Source organism: Protomyctophum bolini (genome assembly GCF_963924005.1).
Source record: "Protomyctophum bolini genome assembly, chromosome: 13".
NCBI lineage: Eukaryota > Metazoa > Chordata > Actinopteri > Myctophiformes > Myctophidae > Protomyctophum > Protomyctophum bolini.
The window spans coordinates 32,146,544-32,163,505 of record NC_137874.1 but is presented as its reverse complement, the minus strand read 5'-3'; the positions used below and the strand labels follow the sequence as shown (position 1 = coordinate 32,163,505).

General features: G+C 43.8%; 1 protein-coding gene across 3 annotated transcripts in view; it reads left to right on the top strand.

Annotated features, from left to right (window-relative positions):
• Nucleotides 1-16,962, top strand: part of sgcd (sarcoglycan, delta (dystrophin-associated glycoprotein)) — a 99,342-nt gene that overhangs the window by 67,335 nt on the left and 15,045 nt on the right. For all 3 annotated transcript variants that reach the window (XR_013965174.1, XM_080780511.1, XM_080780512.1), the window contains exon 5: nt 2,431-2,550. Coding sequence is in view for 2 of the 3 variants with exons in the window: in XM_080780511.1 (XP_080636637.1) it covers nt 2,431-2,550 (120 nt within the window). In the remaining variant the exon portion in view is untranslated. The remainder of the gene's footprint in view (nt 1-2,430; nt 2,551-16,962) is intronic.

Below are 16,962 nucleotides of genomic sequence, written 5' to 3'. Positions count from 1 at the left end.
CGAAAAATGGTCGCCCTTTTTCACTGACGGAAACTAAATAAAAACGCAGCAACGGCGACTAAAACTATGACTAAATATATTGACAATTCTGTCGCCGAATAGAACATTAGACTAAAATGTTTGCGAGGGGACTAGTGGAGAAGAGGTCCAGTACAATTGAAAGACACTCCATTTTATGTTTTGGCCGATCTACGAGCTTGTAGCAACTTGTAGACCAGCCTTTTCCGGGCACACTGCAGCCGAGTATTTCAACGCCATTGCGGCCTGCCAAAACACATTTTAGTCGACCAAGCCCACTGTGAATTCAACATGGCTTGACGGGCTTATCATGCTTCCCACAAACTCCATTTGGGATGGTGTGGTGGAGTTCTACAGAAGTGAGAAGTACGGGACCGTCCTGCCGCGATGTTGACAAGTGGTGCTGAAGGGGTCGCGACCCAATCGTCTGCGTGTGACGGCTGTAACTGATTGGAGTCAGTGACTCGTTCCACCGCCGCAAAGTAGCGCCGTGTCGCTACGTTTCACTGCACTCGCATCAGTGCTGAGTCTCACTGAAAGAATGTCTTTCTCTCTCTCTTCTCTCTTCTCTCTCTCTCTCTCTCTCTCTCTCTCTCTCTCTCTCTGTCCCCGCCTGTCCATTCTGTAATGGAGCTGTCGTCAAAGCCCACTTCACCAGAACGGAAAATCACTCTGTGTAAACATCACCCACACAACCACAAACAATCATTCACATCCCCTAACACACTGACTGAGTCTGGGGGAGGGGAGAGGGAGAGGGAGAGGAGAGATGTTGGGAGGAGAGGAAGCAAGACTATTTTTTTTTCTTTCATTTATTTCCTTTTGACTGTTTGGTTTCAATTTCAAGTAATTTTTCTTTATTTCTTTCCTTTTTTGAGACTTAGTTTAGATTATTGTAGTCTTAGTAGTAGTAGTTTTTTAATATATGATATTTGTCAGGGACGAGATTGGATGGAGGAAAAAAAACAGGTCTGAAAAAAGTGTTGTGTAATACAAACAATCTTATACCAAATGTACCATTTAATATGTTGACAAAAATGTTGAATCATATAGTGTATACACCATTGCAGTATGACTCCATACCCAAAACACTTCAGTTCTCAGAACGTGTCATTATTTCCCCCTCCAGCTGGTTGCAAAAAGAAAATAAACGTTTGTTCCATTCACGTCAATGGGTATTTGACTGGACTTTACACAACTTTTATTACCTGAAACATTGCCATAAATACGTAATGCTTTCAGTGTTGCTAGTGTAAAGTCTTATTCCGATTATCATGACACTTGAGCCCTGATTCACACCGCTCTCACAGTGCACATTGAGCCCTGATTCACACCGCTCTCACAATGCACATTGAGCCCTGATTCACACCGCTCTCACAGTGCACATTGAGCCCTGGTTCACACCGCTCTCACAGTGCACATTGAGCCCTGGTCCACACCGCTCTCACAGTGCACATTGAGCCCTGGTCCACACCGCTCTCACAGTGCACATTGAGCCCTGGTTCACACCGCTCTCACAGTGCACATTGAGCCCTGGTTCACACCGCTCTCACAGTGCACATTGAGCCCTGATTCACACCGCTCTCACAGTGCACATTGAGCCCTGATTCACACCGCTCTCACAGTGCACATTGAGCCCTTGTTCACACCGCTCTCACAGTGCACATTGAGCCCTGGTCCACACCGCTCTCACAGTGCATATTGAGCCCTGATTCACACCGCTCTCACAGTGCACATTGAGCCCTGATTCACACCGCTCTCACAGTGCACATTGAGCCCTGATTCACACCGCTCTCACAGTGCACATTGAGCCCTGGTTCACACCGCTCTCACAGTGCACATTGAGCCCTGGTCCACACCGCTCTCACAGTGCATATTGAGCCCTGGTTCACACCGCTCTCACAGTGCACATTGAGCCCTGGTTCACACCGCTCTCACAGTGCACATTGAGCCCTGATTCACACCGCTCTCACAGTGCACATTGAGCCCTGGTCCACACCGCTCTCACAGTGCACATTGCAAGCTTGTAGTTTAGCGATTTCACTATAATGTATACTTATATTGTCTTGAACATTTGGACCTTGCGGATCTGATATTCCATTATATGAATACTGGGCGGATAAGGACATAAAGTTAGGTTTTGGCAGAGATATAAATGCCATTAAATGGGGATCCGTTTAGCCTATTGCATGTCAAACTGGGGGCCCTTGAAATTAAACGGGCTGAGAATCACCGCTAGAGCCTTACAAATATTCTCTTATGGGGGTCCCTGGCATGTCTTTTCAAATGAGGGTTTCGAGGGATAATTGGTGTCAATTTGGGGGTCCTTTCCATGAAAAGGTTTGGGAAAACCATTGCTCTTATAGGCATGCTGCATGGGGTTCAAGTGGTCACTGTGGTTTTGTGTTGCAGGCTCCGGTGGGTTCGTGGCCAAGGGGAAGAGGTTCGAGGTGAAGACCAAATCAGGGAAACTCTTGTTCTCTGCCGACCAGTCTGAGGTGGTGGTGGGGACGGACAGACTGCGCGTCACGGGTGAGTAGCACTGCCGTTAGTACAGTGTACGAGGGGGGGGTGGGGGGGGCTTTAGAGGGCGTCTAAGCCCACCAAATGTTACTCTTTTACCTGCTTTTTACTAACACTAACATAACAAAGAAAGATGCCCAGAACATCGGGATGAACCTGTGTAGTGGCAACATTAAAAATAAACGGAATGTCAAAATATCTACCGCGGTGGCTGAGACCAGAGCCATTGATTAATGGTTGAGACGAAGCAGTGAAAGGTCCTGAAAGATACATAACGTCAGTCTTACCCAATACCCAATATTTCTGTCTTATGAACACAAGGCTGCTGCATTTTATACCTCATGCTAAGCATTTAAAGTATGAGGTATAAAGTACATGTGACCATTAACATCATGTATAAGGCAAAAACATCAAAATGTCATCATGCTTTAAGTAGCATGTGACAAACTAGGGGGTTTCCATGATGCTGAATCCATTCCCAGCATTGCCAAAAATGCAATGTGTGACAAAAATAATGCTTGTAATGGATTTAGCATCATGAAAACCCCCTAGTTTGACATGTCACATGCTACTTAAAGCATGATGAAAATTTGATATTATTGGTATGGTTACATATCAAATTGCTCAACGTGCAACTTTTAGCAACCAAGTTTAATCTCCGTGGCACGAAATAGGTTGAGTACCAAGGCACCAAGTACAGGTTGTGTAGAATGGGCCACAGGTCTAATCTAAATGGGTGAAGGAAAGTACTTTCATATTCATCCCTAAAACTGGTCTTATACAGAGAGAACAGGCACAAAGACCTGGGTTGAATGAGATCCATGCACGGGATTCCCTTTAACTTGCAAAATGAACCTTTTGAACCTTTTATCTCCTCTCCTTACCTTGGAACATATTCAGATGTGAATGGGCCCGTGTGCGTGCGTGAGTCTGTGCGTGCCTGCGTGTGTGTGTGTGCGTGTGTGTGTGTTACACGTTTCCGTGTGCACGCACTGAACCAAATCTGCCATTTCTCCAAAGTGCAAACCGTGAAGCTAACACGCCTTGACCTTTAAATGCAGTTAATTCGGTGAGTGGCTGCCTCTCTCTCTCTGTCTCTCTGTCTCTCTCTCTCTCTCTCTCTCTGTCTCGCTCTCTCTCTCTCCCCGTCGTCAGTTTCACAGCTCTACCGTTGCAGGGCTTTATTAAAATAAATGCCAGGGAGACGGAATGTAAAAAGATATAAAAGGCGTGCAGGGTCCACTTGATGCTCCTGATCAGAGCGCCCAAGGGGGGATTCTTCAAGTGCAGAGAGACGTGACGGTGCCACGTCACATGCTGCTCCAGCCAGTATATTAACTCATTTTACTCAAGTGCTACAACATCTTGAGGTACTTTTATTGCGAACGCAGTGAGCACTTACTATGAGACCTAGCAGATCATGTCTGTCTGTCTGTCTGTGTGTCTGTCTGTCCCGCTTTTGTGCCCATATATGGAGCTGAGTGATTACGTCACCATGACTCAGCCATAACCATATAAGGAGTCCCCAAAGCAGCTATACGTCCAAAACCCAAATATGTACGAGCTGCGTTCGCTTCCCGCGTTTGCACGTCTTACTGGTTTAACTTGAGTATGTACATTTGCCAGTGCCTTATAATGTCTACTCCACTACATCTCAGAGGTAAATATTGTACTTTTTTTACTCATTAATTGGAAACTTCAGTTACTTTGTAGATTAGATTGTCCTGTTCTGCCTTTATTTCAATTCGATTGGAGTGCAGTGGAGACTGACAGGAAACAAGGAGACAGAGAGACAGGGAGTGACAGGAACATGCGGCTCCGTGTTAGTCTGCAATGGGCTCTATGTGCACACACACCATTTTGGAGAGAACTTGGGCCCCTACTTACCGATGATACTAACGAAGGCTCTGTTCCATTCTGGTCAAACAGAGTCAGGGTGCTGCTGGTGTGCAATGTTGGCTCGCTGGAAACACTCTGTGTCCTTGAGAGGGGGTTCCAAATGGCTGCCGTGGTGGTCTTCATGATCCAGTCAATGACCATTATGAACATGAACGGCGATACGAGGCATCCCTGCCGGACTCCAGTCTGGACCTTAAAACTGTCTGACATTTGGCCTGCATGTAGTACCTTGCATGTCATTCCTTGGTAGGTTTTCTGGATTAGGCTGATTATTTTCTCTGGTATGCCGTAATGCCGCAGAAGATTCCACAGTGTCTCTCTGTCTACGCTGTCAAAAGCTTTTTCATAGTCTATGAAATTCATGTATAAGGGAGAGTTCCATTCTATTGATTGTTCAATAATGATGCGCAGAGTGCCAATCTGGTCTGTACATGATCTATTACTCCGAAATCCTGCCTGTTGGTCTCTAAGGAGGGGGTCAACTGCTGAACTCATCCTGTCCAGTAGGATTCTGTTGAGAACCTTACCAGGTATTGAGAGAAGCATTATTCCTCTATAGTTGTTGCAGTTGGTAAGATCTCCCTTTTTTGGGAGTTTGATGAGGATTCCCTCTCTCCATTCTTCTGGAATGTTCTCTTCCTCCCAGATCTTAGTGAATAGGCTGTGGAGCATATTGACAGCAGTATGGATGTCCGCCTTAATAGCTTCTGCTGGTATTCCATCCGGTCCTTGGATATAGGCGCTACAGTATATAAATGCACCATTTTCCATTTAGTGTTGGACAAGCTGCTATCAAATGCACATTAGAATAATTCTGCTGTATGTCAACACAATGTCCAATAGGCCTAAACATGTTTTATTCACTATTGCATTGATAATTGTATCAATATGAGAGAGAGAGAGAGAGAGAGAGAGAGAGAGAGAAAGCGTTCCCAACCACTTACAGTCATTATAAAGGAAAACAATCACATTCACATCACTTAGACACAATCAACCCAGAAATTATGTTGTTTTGTTCACAGTGGCCACATGTGGCAAGGTCAGCTTCGTCTCTGGCATACTCACGCACATCGCTGTTGAGCTAGAGAGAGAGAGAGAGAGAGAGAGAGAGAGAGAGAATCCCCTTGGCAGTTCCTTGAGAGACATGAAACTTTTGATGTGAATGTTGACGGGATCCTATTCACTGTGTATCTTTGCATTTGCCCTCATGTTGACTGTCTCTAGACGTAGATGCTATTTAGATGCTGGGTGCATAATGTGTTTACCTGTAGATGTGTGTTAAACATCCGTCGACAAGTAAACTCCAAAGTAAATTTAAAAACGTCACTATCTAAAAAAACATACCTAGGTAACGGCAACCTTTTGATTAATTGAATAACCACTTATTTTTGATTGGTGCAACCACTCCTACAACCAGCAATGTCCGTGCATATCTATGTAGCATGTGGGTATCTATGTATGTATTATTTTCTTTGTTGTACAATGCTGTCACACAAAAATCCCTGCATTCCAAAAATAGCAGATTTAAAAGATCAGACAATGTGGCGCGATGTGGTGGGTTGTTGCTGCCGTTTTCTTTTTAGTCTAAATCTTCACAGTAACGTAGAAACTAAAGCTGTCAAATAGTCAACTGTGACTCTTTTTGACACCGAGACAGTCATGGCGGCAAGACTATAACTGTTCAGGAGAGGAGAAAAACTGATTTAGATGAGATAAAATGAGTTAATAGCACAGGCAGACTCTTCACATACTAGAGCATGTCTGAAATAAATGTCAAAGCTGAAATCGACACGCAAATACGAAATAAATGCTCAAACATGTAGCTAGGTGTAATGTTAGAGACCACAGAAGTGAACCTTTCAAGTCTGTTTTCTCAACTCGCTGTTTTCTGCCAGCCATTACTCAATAAGCCATACCTCCAAAACTGGTGGGTCAAACTGAACGACCAACATGTCAATTTGAAGCTATATGATTCCCTGCTTTCATATGACATGATGAAAAAACTCTAATGACTTACTGTGTGTCACACATGTGCAACGTGAGAAGTCGTGGAAAAACACATACTGTAGATTAAAAGCACCTCAAAATTGTGCAGTACTGGCGTAAACAATAAACACACATACAGTCATCAGCCAGTGGAAGTCAAAAGCACTCCTCCTTTTTGCAGTCTCCTCTTTGTGTATGTTATTATAATATAAGTGTGTTGTTTGGCTGCATGTCTGTGCCGCGTCTCAACTCCTCACTTCATTTCCCCTGCAGAAAGTGAGCCGCTATAAGAAGAGACACCCACACGCTCGTCTCATTGTACCGTATAGTATAGTATAGTATGGTATAGTGGGCCACGCAATACAAAGAGCTCTTGATTTGCATAGATAGAGGATGCCGCTCTCAACTACCCTGACAGAATTTACAATGCGATTGTTCTCCATACAAACTCTTGTGACGCTGAGCCACGTACAGTAGCCTATAGACTTATTTTTATTATTATCTTTTTGAAGAAAGATATCTAGTTTCAATTCACTGGGACCTTTTTTAACCCATTCTGACCGGGAACCCATTTTGGTGTCAGCATCATGTTATGCTTTAGCTATTGAAAAATAGCAGATCTACAAGCTCATAGCGCGCCACCGAGTGGCGCGCTACGAGCTTGTAGGTCTGCTATTTTTGAAAAATCGAAGAACGAATGACATTTTTAGAATCTGATCTCAGGTCAGAATGGGTTCATCAGACCAGTGTGTGTCCAGTGGAAACGTCGTATGAATCTGATCTCAGGTCAGAATGGGTTAAGGTACGTTACATCAAGGGCTTTTGTTCGTTCCACTTATTGGGCTCTCTCTCTCTCTCTCTCTCTCTCTCTCTCTCTTTCTCTCTCTCAGATGACAAGCAGCACTGGATAGTCCTTAAAAAATCACACTCATGTGAAGTGAGTGATAACTGGTTCTAATGCCACTAGAGGTGCACCCTCTAGACCAGTGGTGTTCAAACCTTTTCATGTCATGGACCCCATAGCAAGTGATATAGTATTTGGCCGCGGACCCCCGTCTGAAAACGTTTTGCCACGTAAAAGTATTTTGGTAAAAAAAAACTATATATATCAAAAGGATTCAGAGTTTTCCAAAAATACCAGTTATGCAAGCTTATATACGAGTTTGTAGATCTGCTATGTTTGAATAGCCAAGGTATAAATGGATAGAGTGGTTCAAACTACCGTGATGCTATATTCAGTATAGCCTATACTTTGCTGGGGATCTCTTGATATATTGTATTTCCATTCATGCGAGTGGAGCCTGGACTCTGGTTACGGAACTACAGCGTTGACAGACAACCCCTTCAGCCAATCAGCATAGCAAAAAAAAAAAAAAACGACATCCTCTCCAGTCTCCAATCAGTGAACATGCACTAGCCTGGAAAAACTGAACCTCTAACGCGGCAACGAAGCCGTATGACGGACTACGGAACCTTGGACCCCAGGGGGAGTGCAGGTCTCATTTTGTCTGCTCTGCACACATTATTTATGTTCCAACTCTCCAAACCAGCTGCTTCCCAAAACCCTGCACTCCTCGTAATGTCCCACAACGCAGATCACAATCATTCAGCGTCTTCGTTATAGGTTTTAAGGGCTCTATACTTCGCCAAAACATTTAAAATAGCTCATCTAGCCGATCTGCATCGACACGTTGTGAACTTGTAGATGGGCTTTAAGGATTAGCGTTTAGGCACTGGCAAAAATAGGGCCCTAAATGTTAAATTCAAGATAAGCAACCCTCCCTCACCATCCACCTTCTGCCCTGCAATGGATGTCATTTTAAAGTAGTTTAAAAAGGGTACGTACTTTGCCTTAGTAATGATGAATAATGAAGAAAGGTCAATAGCAGTGTTGTTTTTGGCAGCAAATTCAGATTTTAGTTTTAGCAATTAGTCTCTTGAATAGTTTTAATTTAGTTTAGTCATATTTTAGTGTACTATACTGGTTCGCTTGTCCACTTGTCCCTTCCTAACATTTTAGTCTAATTTTTATTTGTTGACAAAATTGTCAGTATATTTAGTCTTAGTTTTAGTCATCATAGCTTAGCAGTCAGCATCAGTAGTTTACGACATTTTTTCGTCATAGTTTTAGTCGACGAAAGCGTTGGACAAACGGTGGACATGCCTCTGCACTCCATTTGAGAGTCACTGCTTTAGACCAGTGCTACCCAACTTCACCTTTTCTCCGCCAAAATACGTAGTATGCGTTATTTGTCGGGAAGCAACGGGCTGGACACGATCCCAATACACTCTTTGTATTGGAATTGGGCTCAGATTGGGGTGATCATAGAAAACATCCATGTTTTTGGAGATCAATAAATAAATAGAAATGGTGGCCGTGCTGGTCCGTTTCAGCTGTTTCTGGCCACAAGCCTAGATCTAAGGTACGCCCCCTAAAATGCTTCCGTGTTCCTGGAAGTACATGATTACTGGTGTCGCCTCAAATAAGGTCCACAATGGCTGAAAAGCGTGTCAGGTAAAGCCAATTTAGCCGCCACTAGATGGTGGCATGGAAGGAGTTTTAAGTAGGGGCCCACAGGCTGCAGGCCACTGCTTTTTAGACCACTAATAATTATTGTCAAATGACCCGTTCCACACACACACACACACACACACACACACACACACTGAAAACCACTGCTTCAGAGACTCCGGCAAATAAATAAATAAATAAAAAAGAAAATAAATAAAAATTGACACATTTAAGCCGCATCAACAATCTGTGAGGCATAAGGCGAGCTGGTAGAAACGGCTTTCATATCATTACTACTAGCTGTGAGCTGTGTGTGTGTGTGTGTGTGTGTGTGTGTGTGTGTGTGTGTGTGTGTGTGTGTGTGTGTGTGTGTGTGTGTGTGTGTGTGTGTGTGTGTGTGTGTGTGTGTGTGTGTGTGTGTGTGTGTGTGTGTGTGTGTGTGTGTGTGTGTGTGTGTGTGTGTGTGTGTGTGTGTGTGTGTGTGTGTGCGTGCGTGCGTGCGTGTGTGGTCTGCAACAGTAAACTCCATTACCACAAATAATACCCTGGCAGAATAAAAGCCAACGGCTGCAGCAATAAAATGCACAACGGGAGCCGTGTCGGCGCTATAATCACACCCTGCGTCGGACAGGCAGAGGTGACAATAGCGATTCACTCTCCCTCTATATCGCCTCCTTTTCTTTCTTTTAACCCATTTTGGCCTGACGTCATTTTAAAAATGTCTTCTAAATCCTGACAGTTTTCTGAAATACCTACAGTATGTTTGTATATCAGTGGTGCTCAATATTTCATGTCAAGGACCCCAAAAACTATATGTAATTGGCCATCGACCCCCATCTGAAAATATGTTGTTTCAGGGACCACCCGCTCTGAAAGAATATATATTCAACGATTTGTGCTGCATTTTCACGATTTTTCAATAGCCAAAGTATAACATAATGCTAGGCTATGTCTTCTAAATCCTAAAAGTTTTCTGAAAATCCTGAACTATGTCAAGTGGTGCATGCTCAACCTTCTTCATGTCAAGGACCCCCAGAATTATCTGTATTTGGCCGCGGACCACCGTCTGAAAATCCAGGTCCATCCCAACAAATTAGAATAATCAGAAATTTGCCATAATGTAATAAAGAATCACACACGTGTGAACTGAGTCGTGCAATTTCCCCCCCCCCCCCCTCTCTCTCTCTCTCTCTCCCTCTCTCTCTCTCTCTCTCTCTCTCTCTCTCTCTCTCACTCTCACTCTCTCTCTCTCATTAGAGACACAGCACTACCCCTCTCTCTGTTTCTGGCGCCCCCTACTGGTATAAATAAGTCACATACTCGTGCTCATTCAGGTACACAAACAAACAGGTACACAGACATTGCTGATTGTAGGAGTGGTTGCACCACTCAAAAATAAATAAACTGTCTGTTTGCAACGCTGGGAGAGTGGACGGTGTTGTCAGAACTTATGACTGCTGGTATATGTCCTCCAGTACATATCCTCTATAGTCTTCATTGTTGTCTCTGCTCTGGATTGGTGTGGCTGTTGTTTACCTTGAGATCCATGTAAGCTTTGTCTGATCTCACAGCAGCTCTGGATTACAGCCTCTACTGAAGGGCTGAAGGCCTACATATGGAATTGGAAGTCTTGACAACCGCTACACTCTCTCAAGAGGGAGAGAGTCTCTCCCTCTCTCTCTCCCTCTCTCTCTCTCTCTCTCTCTGTCTCTCTCTCTGTAAGCGTTAACAAAGGAAAGTGTTCTCTCTACCACACAAGCACAGGTACACGCACACACAGATACAGATACACACACACACACACAGACGCACGCAGCCACGCACACACACACACACACACATTTGTTCTCTCATCATCATTATGGGTCTTCCTGTCTCTCAGTTGTTCTGCCTTTCCTTCTCTTATCTGCATGAGTTCCCTCCTTCCATCTCTCTCTCTCTCTCTCTCTCTCTCTCTAACTCTCTCTAACTCTCTCTCTCTCTCTCTCTCTCTCTCTCTCTCTCTCTCTCTCTCTCTCTCTCTCTCTCTCTCTCTCTCTCTCTCTCTCTCTGACAGGGAGAACATTGATAATTAGCAGAATAATGCAGTTACCTGCTGCTAACTCTTAGTTTTCCCCCCTCTTCTTTCTATTTCAATTCGCTTGTAATTATAATTACAGGCGGATGATTAGCCTCAATTATATCCCATTGACTCTCTGCAGTCCCCGCACTGGATAATTACCTGGAGAGGACAGGAGAGGATAGGAAGAGGAGAGGAGAGGAGAGGAGAGGAGAGGAGAGGAGAGGAGAGGAGAGGAGAGGAGAGGAGAGGAGAGGAGAGGAGAGGGATAGGGAAGTAAAAAGCACAACAGAGATGAAGGAGGCAAGGAGGGAGGAGAGGAGATGACATATGTGATGGAAGGAGATGAAAGAGAGGACTTGAGGAGGACAGGAAAGGTAATTGCAAGAGAGCATATACTGTAGTCCCTCCCCTGCGTATACAGTACACGCACATACATTCTGCACGCACACAAGCGCGTACTCTACACTATGCGGCTGTGATGTTGTCAGCAAGTCATTATAAGTGCATATTTTCCCAGTCATCCTCTCCTCTCACTATGGGAACTATATTACACAACCGTATGAAAACTGTAAGAGGTGGTGAGAGACAGTACACTGTCAGTGTACAATATCTATTACACAACCATATGAAATATATTAGAGCACAGTATGAAGTACGATAACTTTGTGATGACTGTCGATCAGTATACTGAATGTACGATAATGTATTCATTATTCATTATTAACACTAATTATATGCTAAGGACATGTATACACTAGGCTTTTCAGAGTAAAATATGCCTCATCTGCTGGCACTCTAGCGCCTTTTATTTTGAAGATATCCCGGCAAAAATAGTGTTACAGTGCACTAAAGCAGCAGTGGTGGGGAGAATATGTACTCACGATTTTTACTTAAGTAAAAAGTATCAATAGGCTACTGCAATGTTTAGAAATACTCTACATTGGAATACTCTACAGAATTAAAGTACCAAAATTAAAAGTACTCATTATGCAGATATGAAAATGGTTATTTTCAAATGGCCGAAAGGGTTTAAATGGTTAATGTATGTTTTGTAAAGGAGTGAAAGTACAATATGAGATGTAGTGTGGATCTTGTAGATCGTCTATGTTTGGCAAGGAGGTTTGGTGCTCCGTATAGACTAGAGGTTTAAGTGGTTTAAGTGAAGGGGAATTCATAAATTCCAAATGTTGTCAAAGTATTCATTTCGTACGTCATTTCTCCGTTCATTGTCAATGGCAAATCTTGAGACGTGTGGGAACAACAGCTGTTTATAGCAGGGGCTAGCGCCCCTTAAAAATAGGCATGGGCGAGCTACATCTGGCATGTCAATGTGTGTTTGCATGTCGCTTGGAAGGCACCAATTGTGTCATTTTCATTAATTTTCATCAGTTAATTAACTTTTTTTTCCTTCTAGTTTGCAATAACCTTGCCGATGACCTATATGGTCCACATGGCTCAGTAACCACTTGTTCCCACGGCAACGATACTTACTTATAGTTAACTGATATTATCACCCAATGATTTGTATTCCTGCCATCCCTAGCAGTCCACTGTGGCCACCATACTCAGTCTGGGTTTAACCCACCAAGACCGGCATGAAACCCGTTCTACAAAATGTATTCGAAAAAATAATAATAATAATAATCTGTTTATATGTCGGCGGTTGTCAAGCCTTTTTCCCCCCAAATGATGTATTTGGCCACGGATCCCCATTGTTCCAGGGACCTCCAGAACTGAAGATTTGAGTTAAAAACGTCCGCTCTGAAAGAAAATATATTCAAAGATTTGCTCCACCTATTTTCACGATTTTTTCCCAAAATAGGCAGATCTACAAGCTCGTAGCGCGGCGAGCTTGTAGATCTGCTATTTTTCAATAGCTAAAGTATATATAAGTTAATGCTTCCCCGCCCAGAGCGGGTTAACGGACAGACAGAAGGCTTGCCAACCTGTCCCTCGGGTGCCGTCACAGCAGCACCGCCGTGGATATGAACCCATTCAAGAGAATATGGTATAACCGTCACAACGAGAGAGCAACAGCAGGACACGGGAACGGAAGCACTAGGCAGAGATGGACAAACAAACTAAATCTGTGATCTTAGCCGTTATTTCATTTTTTTTTTAACTTGTTTTAGCTATATTTCATATACCTTAAATATAGCTTGATTTGTCGCGTTAGCTCACATTGAGACTTATAGATATCGCAACAACTCATATTTGTTTTCATATATATGATCCATTAGCCTGGACAAAAACAGAGAAAGGAGCGTGTCTTTTTGGCAACGCATTAATAAACCCAAACAACCTCTTCGCTACAACGCCGACAAAGTTCAAAAGTCGCTCTAATCGTCAAATAAATGCGGTTTCTTTAATCATTTTTCATCCGAACACAGTTGGTCCAAACGGTGACATTGTTGACACACAACTTGAACCCGACTTCTCTATTGCATCTGTTGTCGTCCAGAAAGTCCACCTATGACCCTGTCTGCTCCAGCTGTGTGTGTGTGTGTGTGTGTGTGTGTGTGTGTGTGTGTGTGTGTGTGTGTGTGAGAGAGATGACCAGTCACATCTGACCTTAGTGTGAACTGTCTGCCTCGGTGTGAAAATCGTTATATCCACCCCAAACAACACCCCTAGGAAAAGAACCCAAATGTGTTACTTGAGTAAAAGTATCGATACTGCAATGTAAAAATCCGGAATTTAAAATGTACTTGAGTTAAAGTATTGGCATCAAAATGTACCAAAAGTAAGAATCATGAAGAATGGACCATTAGTTTTAAAAGATATAGAAATGTTTTTGAAAATAGCAGATCTACAAGCTCACACTGTGTCGCGCCGCGACAGTGTGAGCTTTTACATCGGCTATTTTCAAATGGCCGAAATGCATGTGTGTGTAATGCAGTGGTAGCCTAGTAAGTAAAACTATTGGAAATAGTAAAGTAAAGTCCAAATCCCTCAAAACACTACTACTTATACACAGTAGTACACTACTTATAGGTAAATGTACTTAGTTACTTTCCACCAAAATCCATTGAACTCTGTATATACGCTTGGTATTATAACGAGTACTGCTGCATGTGAGTGGCATCCGCAAGCACACGGCCTGCACTCCCTCAACGGCCAGGCTTCAGAGACCAGAGGAGAGTTGCTAATGCATAACGCAGGAACACAGAGATATAGTTCAATAAGCCGAGAGTCGGAGGCCCGAGTTCCGATCTGTTAATAAAATAATTGGCTGGAGCTGCTGATTGGCTTGATGCAGACCTCTCTATAGTCACGACCCCAGGCCGGCAGGACATTCTCATCTCAACTTTCTCCATCTTCTTCGCCTAATAGAAAAGAGCCAGCTTTGGTGGTTCGGGGCATCTGGTTAGCACGCCTCTCGGGCGTCTCCCTATAGTGAGGTCACTGGGAGGAGACTCCCCCCCCCCCGTACAAAGAAAAGATAAATGAAGTAGCATTAGTATTATATTCCATGTGTTCCCTACAGGAGCGTGTTGAGAGGGTGAAATGAGGTTTCCAAGTCGTGCGGTAACGGAACAGAAGCTGGGCCCACCTGTGGCGGTCATTAAAGGGGAGTTATGCATCCCAGTGCAACCACTAAAGCCGTTCCTCCTCCCTGCATATGGATGGCTGTGCTGTGCTGTGTGCGCCGCCGGGCCCCGGGGAGGGGGAGGGGGGGGCGGTGATTTATAGCGCTCCCCAAAGGAAAACACTACGCTGTAAATAATCCCGCGCCCAGCGCCACCGTGTAGTGCCCAACTTACGACCATCCCGCCCGCGCCAACGTAATTGAAAAAGCCTCGAAACATCACTTTTTTTCCCCCCTTCTTTTTCCGCCCGTTTTCTTTGTCCTTTATATTGTGTCCTCTCCGACTCTCTCTCTCTATCTATCTATCTCTCTCTCTCTATCTCTCTCTCTCTGCGTGCGTGTGAGTGTGCTTGGGTCCTGTACTTCCAAGAAAAATACTTCCATAATGTACTCATACTGTGAGTCTATGTCATCACATACATGTAACACATGAAAGGAAGACAGATCAAACGATGATGGTCAGTGGTCATACAGCATACATTTGTATACTTTATTTATATGTTGGTCAGTCTGTCTGTCTGTCTGTCTGTCTGTCTGATGATTCCAGGTGTGTGTGTGTGTGTGTGTGTCGCTCGCTCGCTCTCTCTCTCTCTCTCTCTCTCTCTCTCTCTCTCTCTCTCTCTCTCTCTCTCTCTCTCTCTCTCTCTCTCTCTCGATGTCAGAGAAAAGTGGAAATCTGAATGCAACATAAATTGGTAAATGGTGCATTTATATAGTGGCGCTTTACATAGATTGTGCATTACATTCACACACACACACACACACACACACACATTCACACATTCACACACTTGTACCTCGATTGTGCATTACATTCACCCATTCACACCATAGACTGTAAAAAATATGGACAAAGCGTTCCGCGGGTCTAACATGAACGTAGAATGAAGCCTGTCAGTCCTTGCACTGGAAGTCGCCATCTTTCTAGATCCGTTTGGGCCCAGCTGGCCCATTGGCTGGCCCAGACAACGAGGCGGGACTTCCCCCCTTCTTCTTTGTTGGTTTTTATTTTGACTTGAGTGGGTGGGGGATCCCGTTCATAGACTGTAACGGTAGCCACGCCCCTCAGAACATGCGCGACTTTATGGTTTTTTTTTTTATAAATGGGACCATCATTTTCCAAAAAGAATATTATGACATTAGAAATGAGACTTTAAACTAGTGACTGGAAAAAGTATTCATGACCATGTTTATTAAGGTAATACAGTCTAGGTGAAGTTGGGCCCAAATACATGGACTTCTATGGGGCTATGGGTTTTTTTTAGCCCAATGACAGCGCCACAACAGGCCATTATATGAACTTTCATTTCCTTAGTGGCTTCACAAAATATCTGTCTGACTGCCCCCCTATTCACACACACATTCATACACCTTTACACAGACTGTGCATTGCATTCACCCATTCACACTTGCTTACTTGCTTATGGTAGTCCATCGTATCCGATGATGACTTCTACTTATTCTACTGGTGAGTTTTGAGGTGACTGTGAAGTCCAATCCGAGCACCACATGATGTATTGCAGTGAGGTCATATGAAGTCAGTGTTAGTTGTGGCCTTGGCCTTGGTTACCAACTTTCCATCATTTAGCTGGGGACCACCTGGAATCCCCGTAAAGGGCAACTTCACCCCTTTTGCAACCAGAGCTTATTTTATGTATGTTTAGGACCCAAGAAACTCTTTCCAGTGGGTTTTTATGTGTGTAATATGTCTTTTTAAATATATATTTTAGTCATGACTCCATGTTCATGACCAAAAAGCTGTAAACATAACATAAAGCATTATGGGCATTGTAGGAATTCAGCAATCCAGTCAAAACCTAGTCAAACACAGTTTTTTTCTGGCCATAGGGTGCACATTTCAAATTGTACGACTGTTATCAGGGCAGCTGTGGCTCAGGAGGTAGAGCAGGTCAATGATCCCTGGGACGGCGGTTCGAATCCCGGCTCCTCCTGTCCACATGTCGAAGTGGCCTTGGGCAAGACACTGAACCCTGCATTGCCTCCAATGAGTCGGTTGGTGTGAGCTTGCTACCATTGGTGTGTGAATGTGGGAAGTGAGGACGCTGGCGTCGACTGTTCGCCGCTTCACCTCCCAATGTATGAATGAATGAATGAACCATTGTAAAGCGCTTTGAGCACTTGGAAAAGCGCAATAAAAATGCAATTCATTATTATCTACTACATTATGCTATTAACATTGAGTGACTGCAGTTTCTTCCAGGGGTGAAATGGCCCATTAAGGACACAGTGGTTGAAAGCAGCTAGCATAGCTGCTATCACAATATAGAGCTATGTGTCACTTATTTAACACAGCAAACAAAAACTTTATGTAGACTTAGATAGCATTTTATGTAGACTTAGCATGTTAGACAT